General features: G+C 40.2%; 1 protein-coding gene across 4 annotated transcripts in view; it reads left to right on the top strand.

Annotated features, from left to right (window-relative positions):
- Window positions 1-13,779, top strand: part of phb2a (prohibitin 2a) — a 158,108-nt gene that overhangs the window by 120,052 nt on the left and 24,277 nt on the right. For 2 of the 4 annotated variants that reach the window (XM_035800650.1, XM_035800649.2), the window contains exons 1-2: window positions 846-952; window positions 2,521-2,650. The exons of 1 other annotated variant lie outside the window; for it this stretch is intronic. In XM_035800650.1, the coding sequence (XP_035656543.1) occupies window positions 932-952; window positions 2,521-2,650 (151 nt within the window). In that variant the 5' untranslated portion in view covers window positions 846-931. Of the gene's footprint in view, window positions 1-845; window positions 953-2,520; window positions 2,651-13,779 lie in introns of those variants that run through there. One more of the 4 variants, XM_052477305.1, reaches the window with a different exon arrangement.

Genomic DNA, 13,779 nt, shown 5'->3' with positions numbered 1-13,779 from the left:
TATTTCATAGTTTTGATGTCATCACTATTATTCTACAATGTAGAAAATAGTAAAAATACAGAAAAAACCTTGAATGAGTAGGTGTTCTAAAACCTTTGACCGGTAGTGTACATAGACTTGAAATCACTGGCCATTTTAATAAATGGAACACTAGTCACTTTAATAATGTTGTCATATCTTGCATTACTAATCTCATATGTATATACTGTATTCTATACTATTCTACTGTAACTTAGTCTATGCCGCTCTGACATTGCTCGTCCATATGTTTATATATTCTTAATTCTATTGCTTTACTTAGATTTGTGTGTATTGGGTATATGTTGTGAAATTGTTAGATATTAATTGTTAGATATTACTGCACTGTCAGAGCAAGAAACACAATTTCGCTACACCCGTAATAACATCTGCTAAACACGTGTTTGTGATAAATAAAATTTGATTTGACCTATGAAGGTGGATTGAAATGTGTTTAGAAATATCTGATTGCTTTTTGGCTGTTCAGACTGCAGGAAAAAGATCAGATTCAATTCGGCTATATACGGAACACTTGAGTTACTTCAAACTGCCCGTGTGAACGAGGCTTTAGAGACTCATAGGGGCCAATAGACCATGTAGAGACTGGATACATTTGAGTCACATTTATGTGCAATGTGTAAAATGTAATTGTGAATTCAACTTCTGTACATTTCAGAATGAGACCATTGCTTTACCTCCGTTTTGTAATAATTGTACAATTTCAGCATACTGAATTGCATCATACTGGAATCTGTGCATTTTGAGCTTCTGTTTGCAGCAGCAGGTGTGTTTAGCTCGCTGAAAATAAATAAAGCCTACATTTTTCAATGATGCCCCACCCACAGGAAGTGCTACTTTCAACACACGCGACCTTCGATTCACTTCAAGTTACGCTTTCCAACAAGAACAAAGCATGGCGAATAAAGAGCCCGGTGTAAGTTGAAACCGTCTAACGAATACAGTAGCTACATTATTTGTGTAATTAACTTGGTCTCGTGCAATAATGAACGTAAACGGAACGCCGTAGAAGCAACCATGTTAGCCAGCTATGCAACCTAGCATTAGCTTTTGAATGAGAATGATAGCTGACTTAACTAGCAAGATAGACAGCGGTTTGCGAGGTAGACCATTCATATAGATAGTAACTATATTATCCTGCCTGAGACCGATGGTGCACTGCACGCTCGAGCTGATCAGTTTGAGAATCATTGCTCGTTAACGTTACCAACATCAGTCCCACTTGTTTTGTAATTGTCCCATTATGAAAGGATGAAGTTGGAAGGTTGCCACGAAAATACCATTGACACTAGTCTGATGAATCAGGCTGTAGAAAATCGTTACAGCCTGAGACGTGTGCAAAATCGTAAATGTTCCTTACAAGCAAGCCAGTGTTGCATAAAAGTATAGTATACTCTACTGGTTGGTGATGTATTTACTCCCCCAAAATGAAACGCTAATGTGGCTATCATTAAGAATGACAAATGCCATGATATGGCTGAGACTGCCGAAACGAGACAAATGTAAGAATCTCTATCTAATGTTAGTTAAATGTAGTAATGTATCATTTGGTTATATTTCTTTAAATGGACAATTCTGTGCACTGTATTGTGCAAGTTTTTTAAATTGACACAATTTAGCAAAGGTGTCGGCTAGAGATGACCTGCAGGGATTTGTAGTCTTGCATGAATTCTATGTTGATGCCAATTTAGCAGTTTATCTGAAATAAATGGAGTCCAATATAAGGATGAAAGTCAGCTTGTCCGAGAGAGATTTACATGGTTATCAAAATGTCACGCCAGGGTAAGGCTACACGAATCACAGCCCTTACATTAAGTGTTTCTAAAATCCCTTATGGTGGCAAAACGATTGGAACCATTTCCCTGTTTGACCTCTAGGTTTTATGGGTATTATGACACATCCAATGTGGGGCTCTATTGTGTCAGTTCAAATCATGCACAAGACAGTTTACAGTATTGTCCATTTAAAGAGATTTGGCCAATATATTCACAACTACATTTAGCTGACATTAGATAGTTAATACAGAGATTCTTCCCTTTGCCTCGATTCAGCAGTCTCATCCAGATCATGGCATATGTACATCTTTGTTAGCCATATTAGCATATTAATTGAATGACAAAGATGAAAACTTTACCTCTGTGCCTAACCTCGGGTAAAGATTAACCTCTTGTGGATATGTTGTCAAATTTCGAGTAGCAAAAGGAAAAACCGCGCTAACGTTACCGGTAAGTTTAAATGTCATTCAACATTGTGGCTTGTAAGGAAAAGTTTGCACACAAATGATTAATCAGACCATCATAACAATATCTACAGATTTTGCTAGTAGTAGATGTTACACAATTTATTTTGAAGTCTGCTCCATTATGTGATAACCACATGCTCTTAAAGTCCAGCTAGCTACCACTGTGACTGATGTCATCTCTGTCTGACTGTCCTGTAACTGCCATTGTTTGAGCTTTCTCTTTTCTCTCCCTCATTTTACAGGGTTTGCTAGGGCAGTTGAGGCAGATGGCTAGCAGAATGGGCTCTGGTCCAAGGGGTGCAGGTCTTGGGTTCAAGCTGCTTATAGGGGCAGGAGCACTTGCCTATGGAGTCAAGGAAGCCACATACACAGGTAAAGGACAAGACATACTATTGGGCTGGCGCATAAATGAACTAGTCTTTTGACTTAATACAAAAATAACACTTACTGTCTGGGCTTGTCGGTTTAATTATCTTTCCGAAATGTGCAATCTACAAAAAGCAAGACAGTTGGTGTAGTTCCTTTAGTCCATGTGCTTGCCTTCACTAGCCAGCTACTGTTGACGAACCCCATTCCGTACGGCTTCAATGAAAACAAATGGGACTGATGCCAACAGTTGCTACAAACTGGGGTGTAAACTACATTTCTATTCTAGCGTTGATTGACATGGTAATAGCCCGATGAGTATTGGGGGGAAAGTAGACAATACTGACCACTCTGACGCTGTACGTTAAATTGTGACGTGTCATGACGTAACGTCCAGCATGCATAATGCAACTTATTCTGTCGTACAGCCTTTCTCCCCCAGGGTGTAGCGCTTCTCGCTTCTTAAATTAATATGCGTGTTATTAAAACCAGTGTAAGTGTTTGAGAGAGAGAGAGAGAGAGAGAGAGAGAGAGAGAGAGAGAGAGAGAGAGAGAGAGAGAGAGAGAGAGAGAGAGAGAGAGAGAGAGAGAGAGAGAGAGAGAGAGAGAGAGAGAGAGAGAGAGAGAGAGAGAGAGAGAGAGAGAGAGAGAGAGAGAGAGAGAGAGAGAGAGAGAGAGAGAGAGAGAGAGAGAGAGAGAGAGAGAGAGAGAGAGAGAGAGAGAGAGAGAGAGAGAGAGAGAGAGAGAGAGAGAGAGAGAGAGAGAGAGAGAGAGAGAGAGAGAGAGAGAGAGAGAGAGAGAGAGAGAGAGAGAGAGAGAGAGAGAGAGAGAGAGAGAGAGAGAGAGAGAGAGAGAGAGAGAGAGAGAGAGAGAGAGAGAGAGAGAGAGAGAGAGAGAGAGAGAGAGAGAGAGAGAGAGAGAGAGAGAGAGAGAGAGAGAGAGAGAGAGAGAGAGAGAGAGAGAGAGAGACTTTTTGTATTGAGTAACAGTGTAATATTCATAGGTTTTGGATAAGTAATGAACCGCTAACTTATGAGAGCTCTTGTGGCGCAATACGTAGAGGTATATGGTGAATTCCTGAACAGCAGGTGTCGGCACACCCCCTCTGCTTATTGGTGCTTTTGTTTATTCAGGATGCATAGCCCTTACTTATTCACTGTCCTAGACAAAAGCGTGAACTCGTAGCTAAGAAAGTTAACTAAATAAGTGTTATTTTTTTGTATTGTTCAATTAAAGAAAGAAATGTAAAATAAAAACGATCACCCTTAACAAAAACATGGTGATACGAACAAGGCTTGACAGACAGCGGTTGGCTTGTGTATTTTGAAGGAGTTTATACAGAGCATTCTGAAAGTATTCAGACCCCTTCCTCATTCTGTTACATTACAGCCTTATTCTAAAATTGATTACATTTAGTTTTTTCCCTCCATCAGTATACACACTACCATAATGGCAAACTGTAAAACATTTTTAAAAAACAAAGTGTTTTCAAATGTATTAAAGGTAAAAACGGATACCGTTTACATAAATATTCAGACCCGTTGCTATGAGACTGGAAATTGAGATGAGGTGCATCCTGTTTCCATTGATCATCCTTGAGATATTTTTACATGATTGGAGTCCACCTGTGTTAAATTCAATTGATTGTACCCGATTTCAAAATGCGCACAACTGTCTATATAAGGTCCCACAGTTGACAGTGCATGTCAGAGCAAAAACCAAGCCATGAGGTCGCAGGAATTGTTCGTAGAGCTCCGAGACAGGAATGTTGTCGAGGCACAGATCTGGGGAAGGACACAAAAATGTCTGCAGCTTTGAAGGTCCCCAAGAACACAGTGGCCACCATCATTCTTAAATGGAAGAAGCTTGGAGCAACCAAGACCTTTCTAGAGCTGGCCGCCCGGCCAAACTGAGCAATCGGGTCAGAAGGTCCTTGGTCAGGGAGGTGACCAAGGACCCAAGCTTATAGCGTCATACCCAAGAAGATTTGAAGCTGTAATCGCTGCCAAATGTGCTTCAACAAGGTACTGAGCAAAGGGTCTGAATACTTGGGAAAATGTGACATTAGACAATTTTATGGTCTTCCCAGACAGCCAACCGAGGTCCTTCGTCTGCTGAGCAATCTCTTTCTAGCATTGTATATTTTCGTGTGTGTATAGAGTACCATTCAAACGTTTGGATGAACCTACTCATTCAAGAGGTTTTCTATGTTTTTACCATTTTCTACATGGTAGATTAATGGTGAAGACATCAAAACTATGAAATAACACAAATGTAATCATGTAGTAACCAAAAAAGTGTTAAACAAATCAAAATATATTTTAGATTTGTCAAAGTAGCCACCCTTTGACAGTCTTTGGATCCTCTCAACCAGCTTCACCTGGAATACTTTTCCAACAGTCTTGAAGGAGTTCTTGTTGGCTGCTTTTCCTTTACTCTGCTGTCCAACTCATCCCAAACCATCTCAATTTGGTTGAGGTCAGGTGATTGTAGAGGCCAGGTCATCTGATGCAGCACTCCAGCACAGCCTGGAGGCGTGTTGGGTCATTGTCCTGTTGAAAAACAAATGATAGTCCCACTAAGCCCAAACCAGATGGGATGGCGTCGGGGGATTGTGGAGGCCAGGTCATCTGACGTAGTACTCATCACTTTCCTTCTTGATCAAATAGCCCTTACACTGCCTGGGGGTGTGTTGGGTCATTGTCCTGTTGAAAAGCGAATGTATAGTCCCACTAAGTGCAAACCAAATGCAGCCTTCAGTATGTTGTGGTGCATGCTGGTTAAGTGTGCCTTGAATTTTAAATAAATCACAGACCGTGTGAATAATTTTGCATACCCCATTTTTCAGTTTTTGATTTGTTAAAAAGTTTGAAATATCCAATAAATGTCATTCCACTTCATGATTGTGTTCCACTTGTTGTTGATTCTTCACAGAAAAATACAGTTTTATATCTTTATGTTTTGAAGCCTGAAATGTGGCAAAAGGTCGCAAAGTTCAAGGGGGCCGAATACTTGTCTCAAGGCACTGTATATGTAAGGGAATACCCCCTGTATTGGACAAAATGAATGGCATGTCATTGGCATCGGACAAACCATATACACATTGGCCAATACCACCCAATTCGGCGTTGATTCATCCAAAGTGTATTGCAAATGCCATATGGTAATTGCCAGTTGTAACACTTTAAAAATTCAACAGGGGGCAAATGCGCTCCACCGGGGTTTTTCATATTGGATATGTAACCCAAATCAATGTCCAAAAGTAAAATTTTGAAAAAATGAACTTTTTTTAAAAAACTTATCACCCCTTAAAAAAGTGCTTTCTGGACCGTTTTTCGAAATTCTTTCGATTTTTTTGTCAATTACACATGTGTAAGAACTGTATGAATATACTTTTGTCCAATTTTATTATCATAATTTGTTTAATTTTTTTTATATGCGCATAAGGAATATGTTTTGTCCAATTCCAATATGATTTCATAGGAAGTCAAAAGTCAAAAGTCAAAATGTCAAAATTTTGTAAAAACTTCACACACCCATAAAAAAGTGCTTTCTGGACCGTTTTTGAAATTCTTTCGATTTTTTGTCAATTACACATGTGTAAGAACTGTATGAATATACTTTTGTCCAATTTTATTATCATAATTTTTTTTTTTTTTTTTTACATGCGCATAAGGAATATGTTTTGTCCAATTCCAATATGATTTCATAGGAAGTCAAAGTCAAAAGTCAAAAATGTCAAAATTTTGTAAAAACTTCACACACCCTTAAAAAGTGCTTTCTGGACCGTTTTTTGAAATTCTTTCAATTTTTTGTCAATTACACATGTGTAAGAACTGTATGAATATACTTTTGTCCAATTTTATTATCATATTTTTTATATATTTTTTTAAATTGTGCATAAGGATTTTTTTGTGGGCCAAATGACGTAAGAAATTTGACATGCTCAAAAATCCTGCAGAAATGCAAAATTGACTGGCCTGATGAACTCGGGATGGCCGGGCAGTGATAGTTGTTCCTTTCCATCACTCGTTGTGTTGACTTCATCATGTCCATTTTGTGATGTTTTTTCACTATATAATCATATTGCAAGTGCACGTGCATTTGCAATATGTTTCAATGTGCATTTACCATATGAAATTTGACCTTGCTCAAAAATGCAAAATTGACTGGTCTGATGAACACAGGATGGCCGAGCAGTGATAGTTGTACATTTCCATCACTCGTTGTGTTGATTTCATCATCTCCGTTAGGTGATGTTTTTACACTATAGAATCATATTGCAAATGCACGTGCATTGTTGTGCAACTGGTAACCCAAAATAAAAATATGGTTGTAAATGCATTTACCGGTCATTCTGATATTAATGCTCGCTATGGGAACACAGGATGGCCGGGCAGTGATAGTTGTACATTTCCATCACTCGTTGTGTTGATTTCATCATGTCCATTAGGTGATGTTTTTACACTATAGAATCATATTGCAAGTGCGCGCGCATTTGCAATATGTTTCAATGTGCATTTACCATATGAAATTTGAAATGCTCAAAAATGCAAAATTGACTGGTCTGATGGACACAGGATGGCCGAGCAGTGATAGTTGTACATTTCCATCACTCGTTGTGTTGATTTCATCATGTCCATTAGGTGATGTTTTTACACTATAGAATCATATTGCAAGTGCGCGCGCATTTGCAATATGTTTCAATGTGCATTTACCATATGAAATTTGAAATGCTCAAAAATGCAAAATTGACTTCATGTCCATTAGGTGATGTTTTTTCACTATAGAATCATATTGCAAATGCACGTGCATATTGCAAATGCACGTGCATTGTTGTGCAACTGGTAACCCAAAAATAAAAATATGGTTGTAAATGCATTTACCGGTCATTCTGATATTAATGCTCGCTATGGGAACACAGGATGGCCGGGCAGTGATAGTTGTACATTTCCATCACTCGTTGTGTTGATTTCATCATGTCCATTAGGTGATGTTTTTACACTATAGAATCATATTGCAAGTGCGCGCGCATTTGCAATATGTTTCAATGTGCATTTACCATATGAAATTTGACATGCTCAAAAATGCAAAATTGACTGGTCTGATGGACACAGGATGGCCGAGCAGTGATAGTTGTACATTTCCATCACTCGTTGTGTTGATTTCATCATGTCCATTAGGTGATGTTTTTTCACTATAGAATCATATTGCAAGTGCGCGCGCATTTGCAATATGTTTCAATGTGCATTTACCATATGAAATTTGACATGCTCAAAAATGCAAAATTGACTGGTCTGATGAACACAGGATGGCTGAGCAGTGATAGTTGTACATTTCCATCACCTGTTGTGTTGATTTCATCATGTCCATTTGTTTATGTTTTCTCACTTTTGCAAAGTCACTGTGCATTTGCAATATGGTTCAATGGGCAGGTACCATCACGAATTTGTCATGCTATAAAAATCCTGCAGGAATGTGAAATTGACTGGTCTGATGAACACAGGATGGCCGAGCAGTGATAGTTGTACATTTCCATCACTTGTTGTGTTGATTTCATCATGTCCATTAGGTGATGTTTTTTCACTATAGAATCATATTGCAAATGCACGTGCATTGTTGTGCAACTGGTAACCCAAAAATTAAAATATGGTTGTAAATGCATTTACCGGTCATTCTGATATTAATGCTCGCTATGGGAACACAGGATGGCCGGGCAGTGATAGTTGTACATTTCCATCACTCGTTGTGTTGATTTCATCATGTCCATTAGGTGATGTTTTTACACTATAGAATCATATTGCAAGTGCGCGCATTTGCAATATGTTTCAATGTGCATTTACCATATGAAATTTGACATGCTCAAAAATGCAAAATTGACTGGTCTGATGGACACAGGATGGCCGAGCAGTGATAGTTGTACATTTCCATCACTCGTTGTGTTGATTTCATCATGTCCATTAGGTGATGTTTTTTCACTATAGAATCATATTGCAAGTGCGCGCGCATTTGCAATATGTTTCAATGTGCATTTACCATATGAAATTTGACATGCTCAAAAATGCAAAATTGACTGGTCTGATGAACACAGGATGGCTGAGCAGTGATAGTTGTACATTTCCATCACCTGTTGTGTTGATTTCATCATGTCCATTTGTTTATGTTTTCTCACTTTTGCAAAGTCACTGTGCATTTGCAATATGGTTCAATGGGCAGGTACCATCACGAATTTGTCATGCTATAAAAATCCTGCAGGAATGTGAAATTGACTGGTCTGATGAACACAGGATGGCCGAGCAGTGATAGTTGTACATTTCCATCACTTGTTGTGTTGATTTCATCATGTCCATTAGGTGATGTTTTTTCACTATAGAATCATATTGCAAATGCACGTGCATTGTTGTGCAACTGGTAACCCAAAAATTAAAATATGGTTGTAAATGCATTTACCGGTCATTCTGATATTAATGCTCGCTATGGGAACACAGGATGGCCGGGCAGTGATAGTTGTACATTTCCATCACTCGTTGTGTTGATTTCATCATGTCCATTAGGTGATGTTTTTACACTATAGAATCATATTGCAAGTGCGCGCGCATTTGCAATATGTTTCAATGTGCATTTACCATATGAAATTTGACATGCTCAAAAATGCAAAATTGACTGGTCTGATGGACACAGGATGGCCGAGCAGTGATAGTTGTACATTTCCATCACTCGTTGTGTTGATTTCATCATGTCCATTAGGTGATGTTTTTTCACTATAGAATCATATTGCAAGTGCGCGCGCATTTGCAATATGTTTCAATGTGCATTTACCATATGAAATTTGACATGCTCAAAAATGCAAAATTGACTGGTCTGATGAACACAGGATGGCTGAGCAGTGATAGTTGTACATTTCCATCACCTGTTGTGTTGATTTCATCATGTCCATTTGTTTATGTTTTCTCACTTTTGCAAAGTCACTGTGCATTTGCAATATGGTTCAATGGGCAGGTACCATCACGAATTTGTCATGCTATAAAATCCTGCAGGAATGTGAAATTGACTGGCCCGATGAACTCGGGATAGCTGGGCAGTGATTCTGGTTCATCTCCATGGCTCGTTAGGGTTGATTTCAGAATGTCACTTTTGGTGATGGTCCCTCTCCGTTTAAACATATTGCTAATGTACAAAAGTCAACTAGCAAGTCAGTGTCCATCAGTCAATTAGATGTCATTTTGACACCAAACTGATACCAATTGACACCAAACCCACTTTTTCCAACTCATTTAGAAGCCAACTATCATATATGTCAGAGCAGGCCCATAATTCACAGCGCCTTTAGTTTAAAACATAATAAAACGTAAAACACATAGTTACGTTCTAGCTGCGGGTCCAGGTCAGACATTATGTGAAGGCCTATGTGAGGCGACCCCGAATCCCGAGTTTCGGCTCGATAGGTCCTTCGGTGCCCGAGTAAAACCCTAATTGGTGCTGAAAATCCACTTTTTTTCCATGCCTTGCTATGGGGTCCTTGAATGAGCTATCGGACCGAAACGTTGGGGTCCGTCTCTATGGGCCGAGCCGGTTCCAATGCACCTAGTCTTGTGTCTCTGAGACTTTTCTAAATGTCGCCATTTTCGTAATGGTCAAAATGAATTGAAATCATTGCAAATGTACGAGGCTATTTCTCGGTCCGAGAACCTTCTAGAGCCACCTAACTCACCACGCACTATCGACCCGAGGTCTAGAACAGGTTTCTAAAGTTTCGGAACTCTAGGTCTGACGGTTCTTTTAGCTCGAACAAAGCTAACTATTGGAGGCACTGTCTGTCTCTACAACCCCAATACGTCCCTCCTTCCAAGTTGTGTGTCTGTGTGATTTAGTTTTCCTTTGAAATTTTATGGGAAAAATGACTGATTTACAGTTCATGGGGGTTGCCTAATCACACATATGAAGTTTTGGACAGATCTGACTTTTTAACCCCTCGAAACAGCCCCTGAGACACCAATTAAGGCACTTCCGGTTGGCACAGGAAGCTATAAGTCAACACATATCCTCACTGGGCTATGCTTTTACAGAATCCTGAGTTTTAAGTCCTTACGTTAAGAATTGACTGATTTACACAGGGTTGAATGCACTATGTCTATCAAACTGCATGCAGTGTATGGATCAACACTGATAAGGTGATTTCAACCACTTCCGGTTGCTTCAGGAAGCTTATAATTGGCACAGGTAGACCTCATAGTGGTCTGATGGACTGTCATAGAAGACAGGTTCATAAGTCATTCATAACCCACATAGGCTTCAGGTTGAATTTAGGGGTGCAGGCAATGTATTCCTATGGGGAGAGAAGTCAATGCAAACTCTTTGAAGTAAACACCTTATTTTAACTATTAAGGGTTAATGCCACATGGTCAAGGTTAGGCTTGCACGGATCGGGAGGACCTCAGGAACGTACCTGAGGTCGAATTGTGCTTCTCACCCTAACGGTTCTCTCACTGTCACCCAAAAGCAAATGACATTGAGGGCCAGGCTTCCTTTTGCGCCTTCTTTTTTCAAGGTCGCTGCACTCAGAGCGAGCTACGGTCAAGCGGGGCGTCTCGTTGAACTCTGCACAGCCTGGAGACTATGGTGATGCCATTTTTTGTGTTGATTTCAGAATGCCATTTTGGTGATGGTCCCTCTCCGTTTAAACATATTGCTAATGTACAAAAGTCAACTAGCAAGTCAGTGTCCACCAGTCAATTAGATGTCATTCTGACACCAAACTGATACCAATTGACACCAAACCCACTTTTTCCAACTCATTTAGAAGCCAACTATCACATATGTCAGAGCAGGCCCATAATTCACAGCGCCATTAGTTTAAAACATAATAAAAACGTAAAACACATAGTTACGTTCTAGCTGCGGGTCCAGGTCAGACATTATGTGAAGGCCTATGTGAGGCGACCCCGAATCCCGAGTTTGGCTCGATAGGTCCTTCGGTGCCCGAGTAAAACCCTAATTGGTGCTGAAAATCCACTTTTTCCATGCCTTGCTATGGGGTCCTTGAATGAGCTATCGGACCGAACGTTGGGGTCCGTCTCTATGGGCCGAGCCGGTTTCAATGCACCTAGTCTTGTGTCTCTGAGACTTTTCTAAATGTCGCCATTTTCGTAATGGTCAAAAAGAATTGAAGTCATTGCAAATGTACGAGGCTATTTCTCGGTCCGAGAACCTTCTAGAGCCACCTAACTCACCACGCACTATCGACCCGAGGTCTAGAACAGGTTTCTAAAGTTTGAACTCTAGGTCTGACGGTTCTTTTAGCTCGAACAAAGCTAACTATTGGAGGCACTGTCTGTCTCTACAACCCCCAATACGTCCCTCCTTCCAAGTTGTGTGTCTGTGTGATTTAGTTTTCCTTTGAAATTTTATGGGAAAAATGACTGATTTACAGTTCATGGGGTTGCCTAATCACACATATGAAGTTTTGGACAGATCTGACTTTTTTAACCCCTCGAAACAGCCCCTGAGACACCAATTAAGGCACTTCCGGTTGTCACAGGAAGCTATAAGTCAACACATATACTCACTGGGCTATGCTTTTACAGAATCCTGAGTTTTAAGTCCTTACGTTAAGAATTGACTGATTTACACAGGGTTGAATGCACTATGTCTATCAAACTGCAGGCAGGTAATGGAAAAACACTTTTAGGGTGATTTTAACCACTTCCGGTTGGTCCAGGAAGCTTAGAATCAACACAGGTAGACCTCATACTGGCCTGATGGACTGTTACCAAAGACAGGTTCATACGGCATTCATAACCCATATAGACTTCAGGTTGAATTTAGGGGTAAAGGCAATGTATTCCTATGGGGAGAGAAATCAATGCAAACTTTTTGAAGTAAACACCATCTTTTAACTATTAAGGGTTAATGCCACACTGTCAACGTTAGGCTTGCACGGATCGGAAGGACCTTAGGAACGTACCTGAGGTCGAATTGTGCTTCTCACCCTAACGGTTCTCTCACTGTCACCCAAAAGCAAATGACGTTGTGGGGCAGGCTTCATTTTGGGCCTACTTTTCTAATGGTCGCTGCGCTCAGACCGAGCGAGCTACGGTCAAGCGGGATATCTCGTTGAACTCGGCACGGCCTAGACATTATGTTTATGCCATTGCCTGCTCTCTGTGTCTTTGAGAACCGCACTTTTTCACTCCATCCTTGCTGTGTGTGCGTGTGAGAGCTTTTCTTTGACATCTGCTGGGAGAAATGACTGATTTACAGTTCACGAGGGTTACCTAGTCACACATATGAAGTTTTGAAAAGATCTGACCTTTTTAACCCATGGAAACTGCCACTGTGACACCATTAAAGGCACTTCCGGTTGGCACAGGAAGCTATAAATAAACTCATATCATGATTGGGGTATGCCTTTACAGAATCCCGAGTTTTAAGTCTTTACGTTAAGAACTGAGTTATTTACGGAGGGTTTAGTGAGTGTGTGTTATTTCAGAAAATCATAGAAAATCACAGAAATCTCGCAGAGCTCCGCAGCACACTTTAAAAAGATTCGTAAGAACAACCTGCAACTGGATCTGTAACCGTTGAAAAAAAAAAAACACCTATCCGTGAACATCACCAAGGTGTCGTTGTACGATTTCTCTTAAATGACGATAGATAAATGGCTGGTTCTTTTTTTTTATTGACACCGGAGGCTCCTTGACTTTGACGTGAAGTGGAAAAATAATTTCTCTATTTTCATTTTGGACCTTTAATCCCAGATAAATGGCCATAACTCAAAAACCGTTGAGGCCTAGACGCCATCTTGTTCGGGGCCAACTGCCCATTATGCCGCCCCTACGCTCACCGAGTTTCGGCTTCTAAATATTTTCAGTTTTCGAGATAAGGCCCCGTCGTGAATCGTGATGTTTTGTAGCAATAGCCATATGATTGCTTATGCCCTCTTGTGGGAATTTCCGGGACATGGGAAAAATGACATAAATCTTATTATTTTTGTAAAACGGAAACCGAATGTCCGACAACGTTCATTTGATGACTTCCTGGTAGGTCCGGCCCTGCCGCTCGGCCCGACGCCGTCCGCGAATTTTACAAACGATTTCGGACGTCTAGTAAGGGACCGTACATTTGCAATATGGACT

This window comes from Oncorhynchus keta, chromosome 23 (genome assembly GCF_023373465.1).
Source record: "Oncorhynchus keta strain PuntledgeMale-10-30-2019 chromosome 23, Oket_V2, whole genome shotgun sequence".
In the NCBI taxonomy this organism is placed as follows: domain Eukaryota; kingdom Metazoa; phylum Chordata; class Actinopteri; order Salmoniformes; family Salmonidae; genus Oncorhynchus; species Oncorhynchus keta.
Note: the sequence above shows the minus strand (reverse complement) of the source record. Positions and strands in the feature narration are given on the sequence as shown.